The following is a 23286-nucleotide window of genomic DNA, read 5'->3' on the forward strand; positions in this document are numbered from 1 at the left end:
GATGGGGGGCTGATTTTGTGGCTGTTGGACTTCCTGAGCCAGAGGTCACAGCGGGTCAGAGTAGGTCCCCACGTGTCGGACATACGCACCACCAACACAGGCTCTCCTTTTGTCCCCACTCCTGTACATCTTGTACACTAATAGTTGTACCTGTTCCCATCCTGACAGACACCTCGATAAGTTCACTGATGACACTGCCTTGATCAGCCTGATGACGAGGAACACCATGGCCCGGTCCTAAATGATTTTGTAGAGTGGTGTGACGAATCACACTTGGTCCTCAATACCAACAAGACCAAAGAGATGTGCATAGACTTCAGGAAGCGTACAACACCTACCTCTGCAACATCTATCAGAGGTCAGAACATAGAGATTGTAGAGGAATACAAATATCTGGGTGTCCTCTTGGACAATAAGCTTCAGTGGAGTAAATGTACAGACCTGATCTACAAAAAGAGTCAACAGAGACTGTACTTTCTCAAAAAGCTGGGATCTTTTAATGTTGACTGTGCTATACTGACTGTTTTACAAATCTTTCATTGAGATTATTTTAACTTTTTGTATTGTTTGTTGGTTTGGCAATGCCACTGTCAGCCAGAGAAATATGCTGAGAAGGATTATCACCACAGCAAGCAAGGTACTTGGAGTCAAACAGACAGGCCTGGATGAGATCTTTAAGGTCAGGGCCCTCCGCAAGGCTCATAAAATCATTTTAGACCCAAGCCACCCCCTGTACCCGGACTCTGAACTACTCCCCTCTGGGTGCAGGTATAGGGCACCCCTCGGCAGGAAAAACAGAACTAGACAATAATTTGTGCCAGGTGTGATATCCCTCCTAAATAGCTTGGGCTAATGTTCCTATTGACCCAGTAAGGCCAGCAAGCTAATGTTCCTATCGACCCAGAAAGGCCAGCAGGCTAATGTTCCTATCGACTCAGTAAGGCCAGCAGGCTAATGTTCCTATCCACCCAGTAAGGCCAGCAGGCTAATGTTCCTATCGACCCAGTAAGGCCAGCAGGCTAATGTTCCTATCGACCTAGTAAGGCCAGCAGGCTAATGTTCCTATCGACCCAGTAAGGCCAGCAGGCTAATGTTCCTATCCACCCAGTAAGGCCAGCAGGCTAATGTTCCTATCGACCCAGTAAGGCCAGCAGGCTAATGTTCCTATCGACCCAGTAAGGCCAGCAGGCTAGTCTCTTTTTATTGGTATGTAACTGTTATGACAGTTGTATTGTCAATTTGTTTTGTATTTAAACACCACTTTAAATGTGTACAAGACACTGCAACAAAACTTCCCCATGGGGACAATAAAGTCAGTAAAAGTAAATCTACCCTTTAACTTTGACTCATCTTTAGGACTGTTGGATCTGCTGGCTGGAACACCCAACTTGTGTTACCTTCTGGTTGACATAACGACTTCCTACTTAGAGTAATCAACAACAGAATTCAAATAAAATAGCAATCAATCTATGTTATCGTGATATTCTGAGATATGCAGATGACCATCTATGCTACTTCTGCTTTATGACGTCTTAAATTAGCTGGATGACTTGCCTGTGGTTTGGTTGTTTACATCACTGGCACTAGCTGAAGAGAGAATAGATCAGGTTTGCATTCTCAAACATCTTTGTTGTGACAATTTTGAATGATGATGATCCAACTTTTTGATTTGTAACATACAGTAGATCAGGGAAAGGCAACCCTGTTCCTGGAGTGCTGCAGGTACTGCAGGATTTTCTTCCAACTAGGCACCACACCAGACCAACTGAGCTAATTGATCAGTTCAGTGATTGCCTAAATTCAACACACCTGGTCTTCCAAATCAAAATCAAAAACATGAAGTGCCTGCAGACCTCCAGGACCAGGGTTGTCTACCCCTGCAGATGAATGCTTTAACTATAAGCTCTAATTTAAGACATTATCAAGACACTTTCAATCAAATGAAATTCACATTGTGTAACATTTTGGTCAATCAGTGAGTATGAAGAGTTGAACCAGGAAGAGACAGATAATCATCATACCTTTTATTTTATTCCACACCAACCAAACTGGGGAGTAAAAATACAAATAATTTAGAACTTCTTAAAGTACAAGTCTGCATTAATATTCTGTCAGCTATTGAATTTACCCACAATTACATGCATAAGCTGCAATAAGAAACCATTTCTGAGAGCACCAATAAACAACCTGCATACAGTACCTGCACACCTGTAAAATAACATAGCCAGTGATTTCACATCTAATATCCAATGTACGCTAAACATATTTTTAGGTTACCACAAAGTGATTACGGTCCTTTTTGCTGATTAATTAATTAATTCAGATTAGGCTAATCCATACTCTGCGAGGTCCAAATTGGTGCCTCACTGTGACACATTATGAAGACTGTCCCCTACGGCAGGTGGTGCATCTAACCCCCTGTCTTGTCTGTAGCAGTAGCCTGAACACTACTGTAAATACAGGTAGAACAGGTATCCCCTTCAGGGGGTATAGCTCACTGTTGTTGCTGCTGTTATGTCAATCTGTGCTTCAGAAATATGTACATGTACAGTGCTCTGTTACTATAGATGTGCTGTTCTTACCTGTTAAGACGATGAAAACAAACGCTACGATGGCAGTGACAACAACACCAACAACATCTCTGATGGAAGGCTCTGAAATGAAAACACATTTTGTACTGATACTTTGACAGGAGTTGATCAGGTATTCAACATAGTGCAGCATTCAAAATGTCCTACAACACTAGCAGTGTTACTGACATATCAATACATAAGACTGTAGCCTACTTATGAGTGTCCACTCACCTGAGACAAACACCTCTCCAACTGGCTCACTGACTTCCCCTTCCCCACTAACAGAGTTATTCAGCTTGCAGATGTACTTGTAACCATTGTTTGAATTGCCAGTGTCGCTTTTAGAGACATTCATCTGTTTGTCTAAGACCTCCCACTCCCCCTCTCCCACTTTCCAGCTGTAGGTGATGGGTTCAGCATCAGTGGTGTTGCCCTCACAGGTCAGAGTGCAGGAGGTTTTGTTGGTGTTACAGGAAGAAGTGATTGTGGGTTTGGGGACTGCTTCTGTAAATAGAGGAAAGAAACAGGAATAATTTGGGAAAATGCTTGTGAGGCACTGAATAACCTGCTGTTTCTACACGACCACACACACACACATACACACATGTATATACAGACAGACGTATGCGCACACACACACACACACACACACACACACACACACACACACACACACACACACACACACACACACACACACACACACACAGAAACACTTACTGATAACAGACAGTTTATATGTCTTGTATTGCAGTTTGCTGTTGAACTCCACAGAATAAACTCCACTGTCTGTTTTCGTCAATCCACTGATTCTCAGCTCTCCAGTAGCCTGGTTCAGGGCTGTGCGCTCTTTGAAGGCAGCATAGATGTCCAGACCAAAATTATTGTCCCACTCTGCCACCTTGTTCTCCCCATGCTTCCATAGTATGCTTGTGATGGGGCCAGGCACTGTGGTCTTGTCTGGTTTCAACAAGACCTCACCTCCCACTTTATGATAAAGATCTGGAAAAGCAGACATTTCATACATGTAAGATAGTATCAATGTATCCAGGGTAACACATTATGGTTAGGGTATAGATATGTAGTCCTAACCCTATTGGTATTGAAAGAGACATTATTATGAACCTTTACTTTTTATATCAAGAATTCTGCTTGCTGGGTATATCTGGCCTATGAAGTCTGCCCACTTTGCCAGTATTTGCCCCCTCACCACCACCACTGGAGCAGAAATTGATCTATACTACACCACAGATGAAAATCTTTGTCTACACCCTGCCTCTGAGGCTCTCCACTATTATATCACCAGCTAGGTTTCCATCCTATTTGAAACAGATTTTCATGCAAATATTCAAAAATATGCATAAAACTATATGAACATTTTTCTACCAGAGATACAGTATGTTTCCATCAAACTGACTTTCTGCGGATAAAAGGCTGTGCGTGATGACGTAGTGCACATACAAATAACTTTAGCCGTTAAATTCCCATGTACCGAATGAAACATGGGTTTCCATCGCATTTTCAACTCTACTGATGGTTTGTCACAAAAACTGTTGCATTATATAGCAAATCTGCCCAATCTGGTCTTGGCACATGCACTCTAGCCAACAGCTCGCAGCTACAGTGGGCGTAAACTATCTACATTATGAGATTATCATGGATAAGAGCGAGAATATTTTTATTTGTCCAACGGCAGTCAAGCATTGATCATCATGTCACCAGAATGAGACCCTCGATATTTATTGGAAAGTAGCATCAAGATCACCCTGCACTTTCTCCACCCTGTGAAGTTCATAATAATTTATTTCATCTGTAGCGAGAAAGCTCACTCTAGCCAAAATCTGTCCTGAATGAACCCAATATTTTTCTTTGGACATAATATGCAGACCTAAGCTTGTCGCCTGCATTCCCGCTTTTGGGACAACATTTTAGTCATTTAGCAGACGCTCTTATCCAGAGCGACTTACAGTTAGTGAGTGCATACATTATTATTTTTTAATACTGGCCCCCCGTGGGAATCAAACCCACAACCCTGGCGTTGCAAACGCCATGCTCTACCAACTGAGCTACATCCCTGCCGGCCATTCCTTCCCCTACCCTGGACGACACTGGGCCAATTCTGCGCCGCCCCATGGGTCTCCCGGTCACGGCCGGCTACGACAGAGCCTGGATTCGAACCAGGATCTCTAGTGGCACAGCTAGCACTGCGATGCAGTGCCTTAGACCACTGCGCCACTCGGGAGATAGTTAGTGCGGAGACAATCTAGTCATTACAGTACCTTGCAAAAAAATAATATTTTGTTGCATTACAACCTGTAATTAAAATTGATTTTTATTTGGATTTCATGTAATGGACATACACAAAATAGTCCAAATTGGTGAAGTGAAATGAAAAAAATTACTTGTTTCAAAGAATTCAAAAAAATAAAATAACGGAAAAGTGATGAGTGCATATGTATTCACCCCCTTTGCTATGAAGCCCCTAAATAAGATCTGGTGCAACCAAACCTTCAGAAGTCACATAATTAGTTAAATAAAGTCCACCTGTGTGCAATCTAAGTGTTACATGATCCGTCACATGATCTCAGTATATATACACATCTGTTCTGAAAGGCCCCAGAGTCTGCAACACCACTAAGCAAGGGGCACCAACAAGCAAGCGGCAACATGAAGACCAAGGAGCTCTCCAAACAGGTCAGGGACAAAGTTGTGAAGAAGGACAGATCAGGGTTGGGTTATAAAAAAATATCAGAAACTTTGAACATCCCACGGAGCACCATTAAAAACATTATTAAAAAATTGAAAGAATATGGCACCACAACAAACCTGCCAAGAGAGGGCCGCCCACCAAAACTCACGGACCAGGCAAGGAGGGCATTAATCAGAGAGGCAACAAAGAGACCAAAGATAACCCTGAAGGAGCTGCAAAGCTCCACAGCGGAGATTGGAGTATCTGTCCATAGGACCACTTTAAGCCGTACACTCCACAGAGCTGGGCTTTACGGAAGAGTGGCCAGAAAAAAAACATTGCTTAAAGAAAAAAATAAGCAAACACGTTTGGTGTTCGCCAAAAGGCATGTGGGAGACTCTCCAAACATATTGAAGAAGGTACTCTGGTCAGATGAGACTAAAATTGAGCTTTTTGGCCATCAAGGAAAACGCTATGTCTGGCGCAAACCCAACACCTCTCATCACCCCGAGAACACCATCCCCACAGTGAAGCATTGTGGTGGCAGCATCATGCTGTGGGGATGTTTTTCATCGGCAGGGACTGGGAAACTGGTCAGAATTGAAGGAATGATGGATGGCGCTAAATACAGGGAAATTCTTGAGGGAAACCTGTTTCAGTCTTCCAGAGATTTGAGACTGGGACGGAGGTTCACCTTTCAGCAGGACAATGGCACTAAGCATACTGCTAAAGCAACACTTGAGTGGTTTAAGGGGAAACATTTAAATGTCTTGGAAATGCCTAGTCATAGCCCAGACCTCAATCCAATTGAGAATCTGTGGTATGACTTAAAGATTGCTGTACACCAGCGGAACCCATCCAACTTGAAGGAGCTGGAGCAGTTTTGCCTTGAAGAATGGGCAAAAATCCCAGTGGCTAGATGCAACAAAATAGGAAAAATGCCAAGGGGGGTGAATACTTTCGCAAGCCACTGTATATACAGATCTCTGGTTTCAGCCACTTGCGAATTAGAAAGGAAAGTTGTCGGGTGCACAGTGCACTGTTCGGATGCTGGCTTCCCCTAAAGTAAATTTAAGTTTTGCCAAAAACGATATAATTACTCCTGTCTGAATAAAATAACTCTAATTACTTTACCAAAGAGCTTGACTTAGACACAGAGGATCATTAGCTTCTTAAAAAATATATATATGTGGAATGTTTCAAATCACAAGTGAATAGGCCTATGCCAACTTGGGAAGCCAGCAATTTGGGCGGCGCACGTGGCAATAGGCCTAGCTGATTATTGAGTTGCGGCTGTCAGTGAAAAGCATCTAAAATGTGTGAAGATAATGTGTGTTGAGTATAATTTAAAATGTTGAGACAAGAAGAAGGGGAGGGGTGTGTGGCGAAGATATGTGTGTCTTTTTCCATTCACTCAGCTCTCCAGAATGTGCTCCTTTGTCTCCCGCCAAAGCGTGCACATCAATTGTTTCATTGTGTGAATTCAATGCCTTTTTAATGTTTATTTTGATCAAATCCCCATTACATATGTAACCAGTAGGTCTAGTAAATGTACCCTTAATCCCCGTCATTTGGTTACATTAATTACTGTTAATGCATGAATTACAGTCATTTACCTTTCTCATTCTCGGAGTGGAAACGTTGTGTGCAGAGTTCACAACCTGCTACACTTGTGAGAAACAAGTTCTTGTCTATTCCATAACTATCATTTAGGAGTTGTCCATTTATTCATTGTATTTTTTTTGGAGTGCTCCATGTGAGCATTGAGCATGTGTGTGGTTTCTCTGTCGTGATAATGTTGAGGCAGCGTGCGCGCCTGAACACGCCAACAAACCAATTTGATACAATGTTGCGCTTCACTAGCAATAACTCAAGTCAAGAAGATAGAAAGGGAGGCAGACATGCGGAGTAGAGACATGAATGCAATTAAAATAACCTGCATTTTCATCAGGATATGTTCTACTGTTTTTATTTTGTTGGCTTTAGGCCTATGTATTTTACTTAGTTGATGATGGAAGTTATAGGCCTTCTGCTGCATTGGCCTATAGGCAGCAGCGACTCGTCATTCAGGGCCCCACCTGTTTTGAGCCCCACATTTTTTGCAAAAATGGGGGGCTTGCCTGTTTTGCATGTTATTTTGGCATTAATACGTGTCGCATATCAGTTTGCAAACAATGTAAAAATATATATATATATATCATTGAGTTAATAAAGCTGTCACGCCCTGACTCAGGGGACTCGTACAGTGGGGAAAAAAAGTATTTAGTCAGCCACCAATTGTGCAAGTTCTCCCACTTAAAAAGATGAGAGAGGCCTGTAATTTTCATCATAGGTACACGTCAACTATGACAGACAAATTGAGGAAAAAAAATCCAGAAAATCACATTGTAGGATTTTTTATGAATTTATTTGCAAATTATGGTGGAAAATAAGTATTTGGTCACCTACAAACAAGCAAGATTTCTGGCTCTCACAGACCTGTAACTTCTTCTTTAAGAGGCTCATCTGTCCTCCACTCGTTACCTGTATTAATGGCACCTGTTTGAACTTGTTATCAGTATAAAAGACACCTGTCCACAACCTCAAACAGTCACACTCCAAACTCCACTATGGCCAAGACCAAAGAGCTGTCAAAGGACACCAGAAACAAAATTGTAGACCTGCACCAGGCTGGGAAGACTGAATCTGTAATAGGTAAGCAGCTTGGTTTGAAAAAATCAACTGTGGGAGCAATTATTAGGAAATGGAAGACATACAAGACCACTGATAATCTCCCTCGATCTGGGGCTCCACGCAAGATCTCACCCCGTGGGGTCAAAATGATCACAAGAACGGTGAGCAAAAATCCCAGAACCACATGGGGGGACCTGGTGAATGACCTGCAGAGAGCTGGGACCAAAGTAACAAAGCCTACCATCAGTAACACACTACGCCGCCAGGGACTCAAATCCTGCAGTGCAAGACGTGTCCCCCTGCTTCAGCCAGTACATGTCCAGGCCCGTCTGAAGTTTGCTAGAGTGCATTTGGATGATCCAGAAGAGGATTGGGAGAATGTCATATGGTCAGATGAAACCAAAATAGAACTTTTTGGTAAAAACTCAACTCGTCATGTTTGGAGGACAAAGAATGCTGAGTTGCATCCAAAGAACACCATACCTACTGTGAAGCATGGGGGTGGAAACATCATGCTTTGGGGCTGTTTTTCTGCAAAGGGACCAGGACGACTGATCCGTGTAAAGGAAATAATTAATGGGGCCATGTATCGTGAGATTTTGAGTGAAAACCTCCTTCCATCAGCAAGGGCATTGAAGATGAAACGTGGCTGGGTCTTTCAACATGACAATGATCCCAAACACACCGCCCGGGCAACGAAGGATTGGCTTCGTAAGAAGCATTTCAAGGTCCTGGAGTGGCCTAGCCAGTCTCCAGATCTCAATCCCATAGAAAATCTTTGGAGGGAGTTGAAAGTCCGTGTTGCCCAGCGACAGCCCCAAAACATCACTACTCTAGAGGAGATCTGCATGGAGGAATGGGCCAAAATACCAGCAACAGTGTGTGAAAACCTTGTGAAGACTTACAGAAAACATTTGACCTGTGTCATTGCCAACAAAGGGTATATAACAAAGTATTGAGAAACTTTTGTTATTGACCAAATACTTATTTTCCACCATAATTTGCAAATAAATTCATTAAATATCCTACAATGTGATTTTCTGGAATTTTCTTCCTCAATTTGTCTGTCATAGTTGACGTGTACTTATGATGAAAATTACAGGCCTCTCTCATCTTTTTAAGTGGGAGAACTTGCATAATTGGTGGCTGACTAAATACTTTTTTTCTCCACTGTATATGTTGAGTCAGGGTGTGTATAATCTTTGTTATGTAGTATTTTCTATGTGGGCATGCTGGTAGGTGTAGATCTATGTTGGCCGGTGTGGTTCCCAATCAGAGGCAGCTGTCGCTCGTTGTCTCTGATTGGGGATCATACTTAGGCAGCCGATTGGCACTATTGAGTTGTGGGATCTTGTTCCGTGTTTAGGCTAGTTGTGTGTTCTACCTTGGACTTCACGTTTCGTTTGTTGTTTTGTCGTAGTGTTTATAAGTTAATAAACATGTATGTATATCACGCTGCGCCTTGTTCTGACCCGTCATTCAACGAACGTGACAGAAGATCCCACCAAACCAGGACCAAGCAGCGTGCCCAGGCGGAGCGAATAGCCATGTCACAGGTGGGCAATTTGTGGTCATGGGAAGAGATATTTGCGGGGAGAGGACCATGGGCTAAGGTAGATGCCCAGGCAGGAGAGGTGCAACGGCAACACGGAGGAGGCCAGTCGAGGAGGAAGCCCGAGAAGCAGCCCCAATAAAAATGTTGGGGGGGGGGGCACACGGGGTGGTGCGCGGAGCCTAGTGTCAGAGCAGAGCCAACTCCCCGTACTCACGCGAGGAAGCGTATGACTGGGCAGGCTCCGTGTTATGTGGAGCTACGTACTGTGTCGCCAGTGTGCCGGCACAGTCCTGTACGTCCTGTGCTTGCACCACGCACGTGCCGTTCCAAGATGGGCATCCAGCCAGGACGGGGTGTGCCAGCTCAACGCTCCTGGTCTCCAGTACGCCTCCTCGGTCCTGCATATCCTGCGCCAGTTCTACGAACTGTATCGCCAGTGCGCGTGCACTGCCCAGTGCGTCCTGTGCTGATGCCTCACACATACTGTGCGGAAGTAGGCATTCAGCCAGGACGGGTGGTGCCAGCTCTCCGCTCCAGACCTCCAGTCCGCCTCCACAGTCCGGCCTGTTCCTGCTCCTCACACCAAGCCAGTGGTGCGCGTCACCAGTCCGGCCCGGCCTGTTCCTGGCCCTCGCACCAAGCCAGTGGTGCGCGTCGCCAGTCCGGCCCGGCCTGTTCCTGCCCCTCGCACCAAGCCAGTGGTGCGCGTCGCCAGTCCGGCCAGGCCTGTTCCTGCCCCTCGCACCAAGCCAGCGGTGCGCGTCGACAGTCCGGCCCGGCCTGTTCCTGCCCCTCGCACCAAGCCAGTGGTGCACGTCGCCCCAGCCTGTTCCTGCCCCTCGCACCAAGCCAGTGGTGCGCGTCGCCAGTCCGGCCCGGCCTGTTCCTGCTCCTCGCACCAAGCCAGTGGTGCGCGTCGCCAGTCCGGCCCGGCCTGTTCCTGCTCCTCGCACCAAGCCAGTGGTGCGCGTCGCCAGTCCGGCCCGGCCTGTTCCTGCCCCTCGCACCAAGCCAGTGGTGCGCGTCGCCAGTCCGGCCCAGCCTGTTCCTGGCCCTCGCACCAAGCCAGTGGTGCACGTCGCCCCGGCCTGTTCCTGCCCCTCGCACCAAGCCAGTGGTGCGCGTCGCCAGTCCGGCCCGGCCTGTTCCTGCTCCTCGCACCAAGCCAGTGGTGCGCATCGCCAGTCCGGCCCGGCCTGTTCCTGCCCCTCGCACCAAGCCAGTGGTGCGCGTCGCCAGTCCGGCCTGTGCCTGCTCCTCGCACCAAGCCAGCGGTGCGCATCGCCAGTCCGGCCCGGCCTGTTCCTGCTCCTCGCACCAAGCCAGTGGTGCGCGTCGCCAGTCCGGTCCGGCCCCTCGCACCAGGCCAGTGGTGCGCGTTCCAAGTCCGGTCCGTCCCGTGCCTGCTCCTCGCACCAGACCAGTGGTGCGTTTGTCCAGTCCGGCACGGCCCGTGCCCGTTCCACCGGTGCCTGGTACGGCACCGGTCAGCTGCTCCACTCCGGAGCCAGAGCAGTCCGCTCCACCGGTGCCTGATCCAGCTACGGTCAGTGGCTCCACTCCGGTGCCAGAGCAGTCCGCTCCACCGGTGCCTGATCCAGCTCCGGTTAGCGGCTCCACTCCGGAGCCAGAGCAGTCCGCTCCACCGGTGCCCAGTCCAGCTCTGGTCAGCGGCTCCAGTCCGGAGCCTGAGTAGTCCGCTCCACCGGTGCCTGATCCAGCTCCTGTCAGCGGCTCCAGTCCAGACCATGACGTCAGCCCCTCTCCAGGTTGGTGGTCTCCCACACCAGGGTCCAGACAGGGCCTGGAGTATCGTGGGAGGAAGGAGAGGGGAAGCAGCGCGCCGAGGTCCAGACCAGACCAGGGGCCCAACAGGGAGGCGGAGAGGGTGTGGTCGTCACGCCCGGAGCCGGATCCGCCTCCGAGGCGGAATGCCCACCCGGCCCCTACCCTGGTATGTGAAGGTTGTGCGGTCGGAGTCCGCACCTTTGGGGGGGGGGGGGGGTACTGTCACGGCCTGACTCAGGGGACTCGTATATGTTGAGTCAGGGTGTGTATATTCTTTGTTATGTAGTATTTTATATGTGGGCATGCTAGTAGGTGTAGATCTACAGTGGGGAGAACAAGTATTTGATACACTGCCGATTTTGCAGGTTTTCCTACTTACAAAGCATGTAGAAGTCTGTAATTTTTATCATAGGTACACTTCAACTGTGAGAGACGGAATCTAAAACAAAAATCCAGAAAATCACATTGTATGATTTTCTAAGTAATTAATTTGCATTTTATTGCATGACATAAGTATTTGATACATCAGAAAAGCAGAACTTAATATTTGGTACAGAAACCTTTGTTTGCAATTACAGAGATCATACGTTTCCTGTAGGTCTTGACCAGGTTTGCACACACTGCAGCAGGGATTTTGGCCCACTCCTCCATACAGACCTTCTCCAGATCCTTCAGGTTTCGGGGCTGTCACTGGGCAATATGGACTTTCAGCTCCCTCCAAAGATTTTCTATTGGGTTCAGGTCTGGAGACTGGCTAGGCCACTCCAGGACCTTGAGATGCTTCTTACGGAGCCACTCCTTAGTTGCCCTGGCTGTGTGTTTCGGGTCGTTGTCATGCTGGAAGACCCAGCCACGACCCATCTTTAATGCTCTTACTGAGGGAAGGAGGTTGTTGGCCAAGATCTCGCGATACATGGCCCCATCCATCCTCCCCTCAATACGGTGCAGTTGTCCTGTACCCTTTGCAGAAAAGCATCCCCAAAGAATGATGTTTCCACCTCCATGCTTCATGGTTGGGATGGTGTTCTTGGGGTTGTACTCATCCTTCTTCTTCCTCCAAACACGGCGAGTGGAGTTTAGACCAAAAAGCTCTATTTTTGTCTCATCAGACCACATGACCTTCTCCCATTCCTCCTCTGGATCATCCAGATGGTCATTGGCAAACTTCAGACGGGCCTGGACATGCGCTTGCTTGAGCAGGGGGACCTTGCGTGTGCTGCAGGATTTTAATCCATGACGGCGTAGTGTGTTACTAATGGTTTTCTTTGAGACTGTGGTCCCAGCTCTCTTTAGGTCATTGACCAGGTCCTGCCGTGTAGTTCTGGGCTGATCCCTCACCTTCCTCATAATCATTGATGCCCCACGAGGTGAGATCTTGCATGGAGCCCCAGACCGAGGGTGATTGACCGTCATCTTGAACTTCTTCCATTTTCTAATAATTGCGCCAACAGTTGTTGCCTTCTCACCAAGCTGCTTGCCTATTGTCCTGTAGCCCATCCCAGCCTTGTGCAGGTCTACAATTTTATCCCTGATGTCCTTACACAGCTCTCTGGTCTTGGCCATTGTGGAGAGGTTGGATTCTGTTTGATTGAGTGTGTGGACAGGTGTCTTTTATACAGGTAACGAGTTCAAACAGGTGCAGTTAATACAGGTAATGAGTGGAGAACAGGAGGGCTTCTTAAAGACAAACTAACAGGTCTGTGAGAGCCGGAATTCTTACTGGTTGGTAGGTGATCAAATACTTATGTCATGCAATAAAATGCAAATTAATTACTTAAAAATCATACAATGTGATTTTCTGGATTTTTGTTTTAGGTTCCGTCTCTCACAGTTGAAGTGTACCTATGATAAAAATTACAGACCTCTACATGCTTTGTAAGTAGGAAAACCTGCAAAATTGGCAGTGTATCAAATACTTGTTCTTCCCACTGTATGTTGGCCGGTGTGGTTCCCAATCAGAGGCAGCTGTCGCTCGTTGTCTCTGATTGGGGATCATACTTAGGCAGCCGATTGGCACTATTGAGTTGTGGGATCTTGTTCTGTGTTTAGGCTAGTTGTGTGTTCTACCTTGGACTTCACGTTTCGTTTGTTGTTTTGTCGTGGTGTTTATAAGTTAATAAACATGTACGTATATCACGCTGCGCCTTGGTCTGAACCGTCATTGAACAAACGTGACAAAAGCTGCATACAAACATGGTCTCTTTTTTGTTTTCTTGAGTAAGGCAGCTCCAAAATGCAGGTGTTTCAGCCTAGCACAATGCTTTCTGTGGTGGTGGGGCAAGCCAGCAGAAAATACGGAGCGTTGCGTCGTGATTGGCTCAGTGTTCTGTCATTCATGGGGACACTAAGTCACCGCCAAGTCTAAGGGTAGACCTGGAAAATTCAAGCCCCTTGGGTGCTGCCATAAATTTACATTAGACTTGCCCATCCAAGAAGACTCAAGGTCATTGGCCACAGATAAAATTACGTCAAATCACGTTATATCAACAGTAGCTTTGATTGGACTGATCATGTCAACATCATACTTTCAAAATCTTAGCTAGCAGTCATCATCATGAATCAAGTCGACAATCTACTGGCAAATCCTTTTTAATCCTTGTCATATGAAGAGAAATAATGAAGAGAAATGATAGATAAAACATATCGGGGCTCATCGTCCATTGGACATAAACATTACACAACAAGTTGGAAATCGCAAATTCAACAATGAGTGGTTTGGAAGGAATCAGTGACAGTGGCTAACTGCAAGCATTGTAAAGCAATCACTAGCCTGCTATTCAGTGGAGTGGCTGTGTGGTCCCAAATCTGGGATTAAGGGAATTAATTTTCCAAGTTTAAAATTATAAACATTCGACATTGGCCATGCTGTCAATGAAGCATGATTTGTGCCGCGCTCAAAACAACTGTTAACTCGGAACTGCGAAAACTTGAGTTCAAGACAACTAGGAGGTCGGGAATAAACAAGCTCAGACTGGGAAAATATGGTTTGAACGGTCATCCAACTCGGAATTGTAAATCCGGCCTCTTTCAAAAGCTACATCATCATGATTCAACCTTGTTTTTTCCCCGAGTTCCCAGTTGTCTTGAAAGCACCATCAATCCAGAGAATGGCAGACTTTGATGACAAAATTTGCCCACGAAGGACCGCCGCGCCACCTTCCTGTTCAAGTGAGCACAGCACAACAAGGTGAATCAAAAAATTTATTGTATGCTGCTGCATAAATGATGTAATATGCCAGGGAGATATGTATGCTGTAGCTAAGAAAGTAATACTAAGTGTATGTTGTGTAGTAAGCTGTTAGTAGCCCATGTGCCTCACCCTAATAATTTGGTCTATTTACCCCTCTTAATTTCACCTGTTGTTCTGACTTGGTAGTGCACATGTAGCCTATAACCTGTTTTAGAGAAATGTAATCATCAAATATTGTAAGAGCTTTAATTGTCTGCTTATATGCCCCCTTTTATTTATCTTACGGTTCTGACTTGGTGTACAGGGAGAACACTGTAAGAACGGCCCATGTTCTGAATTCTGTCGCTGTACATTTCAAAAGTGCTAAACAAATAGTTATATTGACTACGTCCGTCCTAGCGCGCTCATTAATGTCTTCATAGAAATTACGGATTGCCTCTTATCAGCTCTTCGTCCCCTTATGCCATAGTTTGTACATCTCAATTGTCATTAGAAACCACATTTGTTTAAGCAAGTCAGCCATATCAGCTATGTTTTTTTAAAAGGCAGTAAATGAGGCTGAATGAACTGTTTCGCTGCCAGACAAGGCTCCGCTGATAGCCAGGTGTAGCAGTGGTAAGGTGTTGGGACTGTTGTTGGGACAGCTTTATGTAGGCCCTAACAGTTTGTGGGCACCGTATCTCTGAGTTACATGCGCTAATTTCTTTAGCCGCCAATGGATCACGGTGTATCAGTGTGTCCATATGGCAAAGGCTGGTGGTCTTGCATTTTGTTGAATTTTCACTTTTAGATTTTCATCATTTTAATTCAGATTTTTATGATCAACCACATGACAATAATTCTGAGAAACTACAACTTTTTTATTTAAAATGAAACTGTTGCATGAAAATGTACATATAAAAATTATCATAACTGGCACGCAGATAGGTAGAAATGGTTAAACTTGAAACTCACGAGCTGCCTATGGTCTTTATTATAAACTGGGTGGTTCAAGCACTGAATGCTGATTGACTGAAAGCCGTGGTATATCAGACTATACACCATGGGTATGACAAAACATGTATTTTTACTGCTCTAATTACGTTGGTAACCAGTTTATAATAACAATTTACATTTAAATTTTTACATTTTAGTCATTTAGCAGACGCTCTTATCCAGAGTGACTTACAGTTAGTGAGTGCATACATTATTCTACATTTTTTTCACACTAGGTGCAATAAGGCACCTCAGGGGTTTGTGGTACTCCCGAGTGGCGCAGTGGTCTAAGGCACTGCATCGCAGTGCTAGCTGTGCCACTAGAGATCCTGGTTCGTATCCAGGCTCTGTCGTAGCCGGCCGTGACCGGGAGACCCATGGGGCGGCGCACAATTGGCCCAGCGTCGTCCAGGGTAGGGGAGGGAATGGCCGGCAGGGATGTTGGTAGAGCATGGCGTTTGTGGGTTCGTTTCCCACGGGGGGCCAGTATGAAAAAAATAATGTATGCACTCACTAACTGTAAGTCGCTCTGGATAAGAGCGTCTGCTAAATGACTAAAATGTAAAATGTAAAAATGTGGTATATTACCAATATACCATGGCAAAGGGCTGTATCCAGGCACTCAGCATTGTGCATAAGAACAGCCCTTAGTCATGGTATACTGGCCATATACCACACACCCTTGGGCCTTATTGCTTATTTATAACCTCATTAACAATGCAAGGGCGTCCACACAGGAGGTCCCGGGGGAAAAACGGTCCCGCCTATAGAAATCAAATGCCCATCCAAATGATTCGTTCTGGCGCCATACTCTTTTGGTCCAGACAGCATCAGATACATGGTCTACACATACTGTAGCTAAACTGAATTAGAAGGGTGCGGTGCTTATTTCTCATTGAAACCCACATAGACGTCGTTTAAAACCATTCTGATTTTCCATGTTGAAAATCAATATGAAGAGCGTGTTTAGATTATTGTTCATCCATAACGTAGTTAAAAAATAAAAATCTGTGATAAGAATCCCATCGGCGGATGCGCTTCTAACTTGAAGTTACAGCGCACATAGTGTTCATAAATCACATTATCTTACATATACATTTTGTTCATGATAATCAAAGATGTCAAAGATTATGATGTGATGTTGTAGACTAGGCTATACAATTAGTACAGAATAGCAAACAAGTAGCCAATATTAGGTAGGCCAAATGCCAGGTTCGCCCCTGCCAGTCGGTTCAACTTACCTGCGGAGACCATTTGCGCCAGACAAAGCCAGATGATTAGCGTTAGTTTGGGCATATTTGCTGCTAGTTTATTTGTGAAGATAATACATAACAGTAAATTCAAATGAGACATCCTAAAACACTGTGTGGTTCACCTAGTCTACGTCTGATCTTTATTTCCCGAGGCTGTGAAAGTGAAAGTAATTAGGTTTAGTTCCTCCTATGTTTGACCTCTTTGTGGAAAATAAAATAAGGTGGTGGAAAATAAAATTATGTTCCATTTGACTTGTAAATAATGTTTAATAGCTGCAATACAATCACACTATACCTACACCTGGCATTATGTTTATATGCCATAACTTTAATATCAATTTTTTTCTAACCACTTCTGGAATATTCCTTGCTGTAGTCGTGCCCATACCTGGTCTTTGACGCCTCCCTGTGTGTATAATTGGCTACAATGTACAGAATTACATATAGAATTTAGAATTGATAGGATCACTGTGCTATAATGTAACAACAGTTGGCAATAATGTAATATTTAAAGGTAACGTAATAATTATAGTTCATTTAATTTTCCTCCTGTACACTGAGTGAGGAATTTTGATTCACCAGCCTAGCCATTAACCTATAGGCTTTGAGACATGCACACAAAAACATTCATACAACGAAATATTTTCCTCAAAACATAATACATTTTTGCCATCTTGTTGCATGGATCAACATTTCATTATAATTCACATTATTCAAAGTTGAAAAATGATAGTATTCTAGGCTAAACATGACAGCCCATACAGGAAAACAATGATACTATTATGTATAGTAGAAATTGATAGAAAAAGAGATGAGTTTACTGAAGAGAAACAAACCTTCCCTGTACATAATCTAAATATTTGTCAAACAAACTATATATTCAATAAGTGCTTTTCAACTGGTTTCTTCTGGTACAGAGGCTGTATCTGAGCTGGTGTCTACTGGTCCAGAGGATTTACCTATACTTCTCTATGAAGTAGACAGAGATTAGTTTAACAGTTCTCATATATTTTCGAATCCAAGATTCTGTAAGAAAAATGATTAAATAAAGTTGCTTTATGTTGCAAGATCACAAGCTCTGAGCTGTTGAAGATTTCTCCCACATTTATACTCTAAGCTACTTCAATAATGAGGACACATCAGATAATACCAATAGGCAACAGGTGTACTGTTCATGCACACCTGAACACTACTGTAAATACAGATAGAACCAGTATCCACCTTCAGAATTACTGCTTGTCGGCAAAATGATGTAGACATATTGGTAGTACTACTTGCTCCCACTCACCTACAACTTGGCACTTACTAACACCACATGTTGACAATAAGATGGTTCACTTCAGCGCGGTGACTCTTGCAGCCATGGGAATTTCCAAAACACAAACCTAATGTAGCCAAACCCTGTCATAAAGGTTGCCTACTAACAAGTAAGAGGGGGAATGTTACCACTGTTACTGTTATGTTAACCTGCACCACAACAAATCATCTAACTACAGTAGATTCTATGAGCAAGTGCTCCGTTACTAAATACTAAGAATGTATTGTCCCTACTGGTCAATTTTCTATGAACACCAATGCAAGTGGTCAAAACAAGTAGGGTACGGTCACCGGCAGCAATTCAAATGGCAGTACCAGCACTGTTTGACTCTAAAATGAAGACTGATTAGATTTTTTTGTTATATGTAATAACATAATCATCAGTAATGATGATCAGGCCTATTGACATTTTAGTCCTTTAGCAGACGTTCCTATCCAGAGTGATTAGGGTTAAGTGCCTTGCTCAAGGGCACAGACAGATGTTTTGACCTAGTCGGCTCAGGGTTTCGAACAAGCGACCTCTCAGTTAATGCCCTGGCCTATCATTACCACTCACCTGAGCCAAACACTTCTCCAACTGGCTCGCTGACTTCCCCACTAACAGTTTTTCAGCTTGCAGCTGTACTTGTAACTGTTGGTTGATTTGCCATTGTCACTCTTACAGCTGTTTGTCTAAGACCTCCCACGCCCCCTCTCCCACTTTCCAGCTGTAGGTGACTGGTTCAGCATTAGTGGCGTCCCCTTCACAGGTCAGAGTGCAGGAGGTTTTGTTGGAGTTTCAGGAAGAAGTGATTGTGGGTTTAGGGACTGCCTCTGTAAATCCAGGAGAGAGAGACAAAGACAAAGCAGGAAGAAAAGCTTGTGAGGCACTGAATAATCTGCTATTTACAGTGGGGAAAAAAAGTATTTAGTCAGCCACCAATTGTGCAAGTTCTCCCACTTAAAAAGATGAGAGGCCTGTAATTTTCATCATAGGTACACGTCAACTATGACAGACAAAATGAGAAAAGAAAATCCAGAAAATCACATTGTAGGATTTTTAATGAATTTATTTGCAAATTATGGTGGAAAATAAGTATTTGGTCAATAACAAAAGTTTCTCAATACTTTGTTGGCAATGACACAGGTCAAACGTTTTCTGTAAGTCTTCACAAGGTTTTCACACACTGTTGCTGGTATTTTGGCCCATTCCTCCATGCAGATCTCCTCTAGAGCAGTGATGTTTTGGGGCTGTCGCTGGGCAACACTGACTTTCAACTCCCTCCAAAGATTTTCTATGGGGTTGAGATCTGGAGACTGGCTAGGCCACTCCAGGACCTTGAAATGCTTCTTACGAAGCCACTCCTTCGTTGCCCGGGCAGTGTGTTTGGGATCATTGTCATGCTGAAAGACCCAGCCACGTTTCATCTTCAATGCCCTTGCTGATGGAAGGAGGTTTTCACTCAAAATCTCACGATACATGGCCCCATTCATTCTTTCCTTTACACGGATCAGTCGTCCTGGTCCCTTTGCAGAAAAACAGCACCAAAGCATGATGTTTCCACCCCCATGCTTCACAGTAGGTATGGTGTTCTTTGGATGCAACTCAGCATTCTTTGTCCTCCAAACACGACGAGTTGAGTTTTTACCAAAAAGTTCTATTTTGGTTTCATCTGACCATATGACATTCTCCCAATCCTCTTCTGGATCATCCAAATGCACTCTAGCAAACTTCAGACGGGCCTGGACACGTCTTGCACTGCAGGATTTGAGTCCCTGGCGGCGTAGTGTGTTACTGATGGTAGGCTTTGTTACTTTGGTCCCAGCTCTCTGCAGGTCATTCACTAGGTTCCCCTGTGTGGTTCTGGGATTTTTGCTCACCGTTCTTGTGATCATTTTGACCCCACAGGGTGAGATCTTGCGTGGAGCCCCAGATCGAGGGAGATTATCAGTGGTCTTGTATGTCTTCCATTTCCTAATAATTGCTCCCACAGTTGATTTCTTCAAACCAAGCTGCTTACCTATTGCAGATTCAGTCTTCCCAGCCTGGTGCAGGTCTACAATTTTGTTTCTGGTGTCCTTTGACAGCTCTTTGGTCTTGGCCATAGTGGAGTTTGGAGTGTGACTGTTTGAGGTTGTGGACAGGTGTCTTTTATACTGATAACAAGTTCAAACAGGTGCCATTAATACAGGTAACGAGTGGAGGACAGAGGATCCTCTTAAAGAAGAAGTTACAGGTCTGTGACAGCCAGAAATCTTGCTTGTTTGTAGGTGACCAAATACTTATTTTCCACCATAATTTGCAAATAAATTCATTAAAAATCCTACAATGTGATTTTCTGGATTTTGTTTTCTCAATTTGTCTGTCATAGTTGACGTGTACCTATGATGAAAATTACAGGCCTCTCTCATCTTTTTAAGTGGGAGAACTTGCACAATTGGTGGCTGACTAAATACTTTTTTCCCCCACTGTAATATAGAGGCACACACACACACACACAGCAATACTGCAAGAATTGGAACAAACATGCACACACACACTGATAACAGATCATATATACAGTAGTTTTCTTTCACCTATCAGGTTAGTAAAAAATGTGATCACTGTCAGAGGTCAAAATAAGAAAAGGAAATATAGAACTCAACTCCTTTATTGAAACAATATAAATATCAAACACCTCAAATTCACAAAGTATTGGCAGTATATGCAGTCTGGAATTCAATCGTTGCAGATAAAATATTTTTAACACACTGCGCTTTGAAGTGCATTTGTTTATCACAGCAGCATGTCTCGGAAGGAAGGAGTTGACACTTGATTTAGGAATCGTCAGTCCTGTGGTGTGATCCGTTTAGTGAACCTGGCTGAGAAAGTAATCCAGTGCATGCAAAGAGACTGATCTCTAAGTCTAGAGTCAACTAGTCCCTTTCCCTAGCTCAGTATTCATAGATCTGAAGGGTTCAGATAGGGATACGTACAGTATGTTGATGATGGCTCAGCCCAGCCCTATACAGACCTTCCTCTGTATTGCTTTCACCAATCAAGTTTGGAAAAAATACATTCTTAAGACAAAGTGCTGAAACAGAATTGGTGTTCAGATGTTGTGTGTACATGGACAACACAAGCATTCAGTCATCAACACACCACTACAGTGTGAGGTCTGGAGTTTAAACAGGGATACATACAATGATTGTACAAGTACAGGTTTTTGCATGTACCAGGACTCCATTTTAGAACAGTCCAGTTCCAAAATAAAGCAATGTGGCTGGTCTTAATTCATAACATCTTCTTCTGTAACATAATTACCTGAGACATACTAGTAAACAAACTAAAACCTGGGATATCCCAGGTTAGTTGTCTTTCCCAACAAATGTTCTTACCAATCTGGTGGCAACTAGTCAACACCGCTGTTACTCCTTACTTTGGTCCATCACAGATTGATGTACAGATATGAGAATTGTTTTATTAAAATCCAGGTGACAAAATTATATTGTGAAAACAGATACGCTCAGATATACAGTGCTGCTTGAAAGTATGTGAGACCTTTTTTCCGTTTTTACCATGAAATCTTATTTTAATCAGAACCAGTCTTTTTGATCTGACATAACAGGTTTATATTTACCAATACCATATGTTGGTGTAGAGGAAATCATGCGTGTAGTAGAAAAACAAAATTAAAAAGTAATTATTGCAGGTGCAAAAATAAGTGAACCCCAAGTTGCATTGGTTAAATCAAGTAGGTAAGTAGAATCAGGCGGGTAAATAATTAGCTACCAAATGAACGAATCAAAGGAGAGATCATTAGGAAAGAGTTTGGGCGGGACTCTGATAAATAGAGATAAGAAACCTGGTCAATTTGGTGTTCCCCATCCAGGTGAATGCAAAGCACACCATGCCGAGAGGAAAGGAGATCGCAGAGGACATCAGGATGAGGGTAGTGAGAGCACATCAGTCTGGGGAAGGCTATAACATAATCAGTCCACTGTGAGGCAAATAATTTACAAATGGAGAGCATTTAACATGACAGCAACTCGGCCTAGAAGTGGACGCCCTTCCAAAATATCCCCAAGAGCCACAAGAACAATAATAAATCAGGTAAAAGCCAACCCAAACATAACATCTAGAGATTTGCAGACCTCCCTTGCTGCATCTCAGGTAACTGTGCATGCTTCAACAATCAGAAGAACACTGAATCGAAATGTCATTCATGGGAGGGTTGCTAGGAAAAAGCCTCTGCTGTCAAAAAAGAACTAAACTGCCCATCTTAACTTTGCCAGAGACCACCTGGACAAACCTGAAGGTTTCTGGAAGTCCAGTCTCTGGACCGTTGAGTCCAAAATTGACCTTTTTGGTCACAATCAACACCGCTATGTTTGGTGAAAACCCAACGCTGCCTACCACCAAAATAACCTTATCCCAACAGTCAAGCATGGTGGTGGGAATGTCAAGATCTGGGGCTGCTTTTTCTCCTCTGGACCTGGATGACTTCACATCATTAAGGGAACCATGAATTCTGAGGTATACCAGGAGATTCTTGAACAGAATGTCAGGCCATCAGTCAAGGAGATAAAGCTGGGACGAAAATGGGTCTTCCAACAAGACAACGACCCAAAGCATTCAAGCAAATCTACCAAAGAATGGCTCAGGAGAAAGAAGATTTGTGTTTTGGATTGGGCAAGTCAAAGTCCTGACCTAAATCCAATCGAGATGCTGTGACAGGACCTGAAGCGGGCAGTTCATGCCAGAAACCCCTCAAACCTCACTCAATTGGCTGAATTCTGTAAGGAGGAGTGTGCAAAAATCACTCAAAACAGATGTCAGACTGATTTTACTGGCTATAGGAGACGTTTAGTCCAAGTTACCGCTGCTAATGGAGGTGCCACAAGCTATTGACTGAAGGGGTTCACATATTTTTGGACACATCGAATCTGAGTTTCTGTTAAATAAACAATGAAAATATCATTTCTTTTTTGTTTGTCATTTACTTGAATGTCTTTATTACGAATTGGGGTTTAGATAAGGATTTTAAGTTTATTTTAATATTTTATAGCAAAAATAATGACAGCCCTGTAGGGTTCACATATTTTCAAGCAGCACTGTATACCAGAGGGAAATTTGAAGGAATATTAAGGTATTAAAACAAATACACATGCACCATTGTTGTTAGTAATACAACATCTCAGTACTGCAGAGCACTCTCTTTACAAGGCAGATGAGGATGAGCTCTACCTCAGGCCTGGTTCCTCTCAACCAACACTCTCTCCCTACACTAGACTTTGCCTAGTGTGGGGGTTGG

At 44.1% G+C, this 23286-nt stretch overlaps 2 protein-coding genes across 2 annotated transcripts in view; both read right to left on the bottom strand.

Annotated features, from left to right (window-relative positions):
• LOC311125830 (uncharacterized protein) overlaps window positions 1-23286 on the bottom strand; it is a gene marked incomplete at its 5' end in the record, with an annotated part of 122450 nt that overhangs the window by 92710 nt on the left and 6454 nt on the right. The window lies entirely within an intron of this gene.
• On the bottom strand, window positions 46-16697 carry LOC311125828 (uncharacterized protein; the record flags this gene model as incomplete). Its single annotated transcript, XM_084199857.1, has 6 exons — window positions 46-237; window positions 442-446; window positions 2583-2654; window positions 2805-3077; window positions 3294-3575; window positions 16685-16697. The coding sequence occupies 6 exons, from the start codon at window positions 16695-16697 to the stop codon at window positions 46-48; spliced, it is 837 nt and encodes a 278-aa protein (XP_084055983.1).

Source organism: Coregonus lavaretus (genome assembly GCF_964263955.1).
Source record: "Coregonus lavaretus genome assembly, contig: HAP1_SCAFFOLD_533, whole genome shotgun sequence".
Classification (NCBI taxonomy): Eukaryota; Metazoa; Chordata; class Actinopteri; order Salmoniformes; family Salmonidae; genus Coregonus; species Coregonus lavaretus.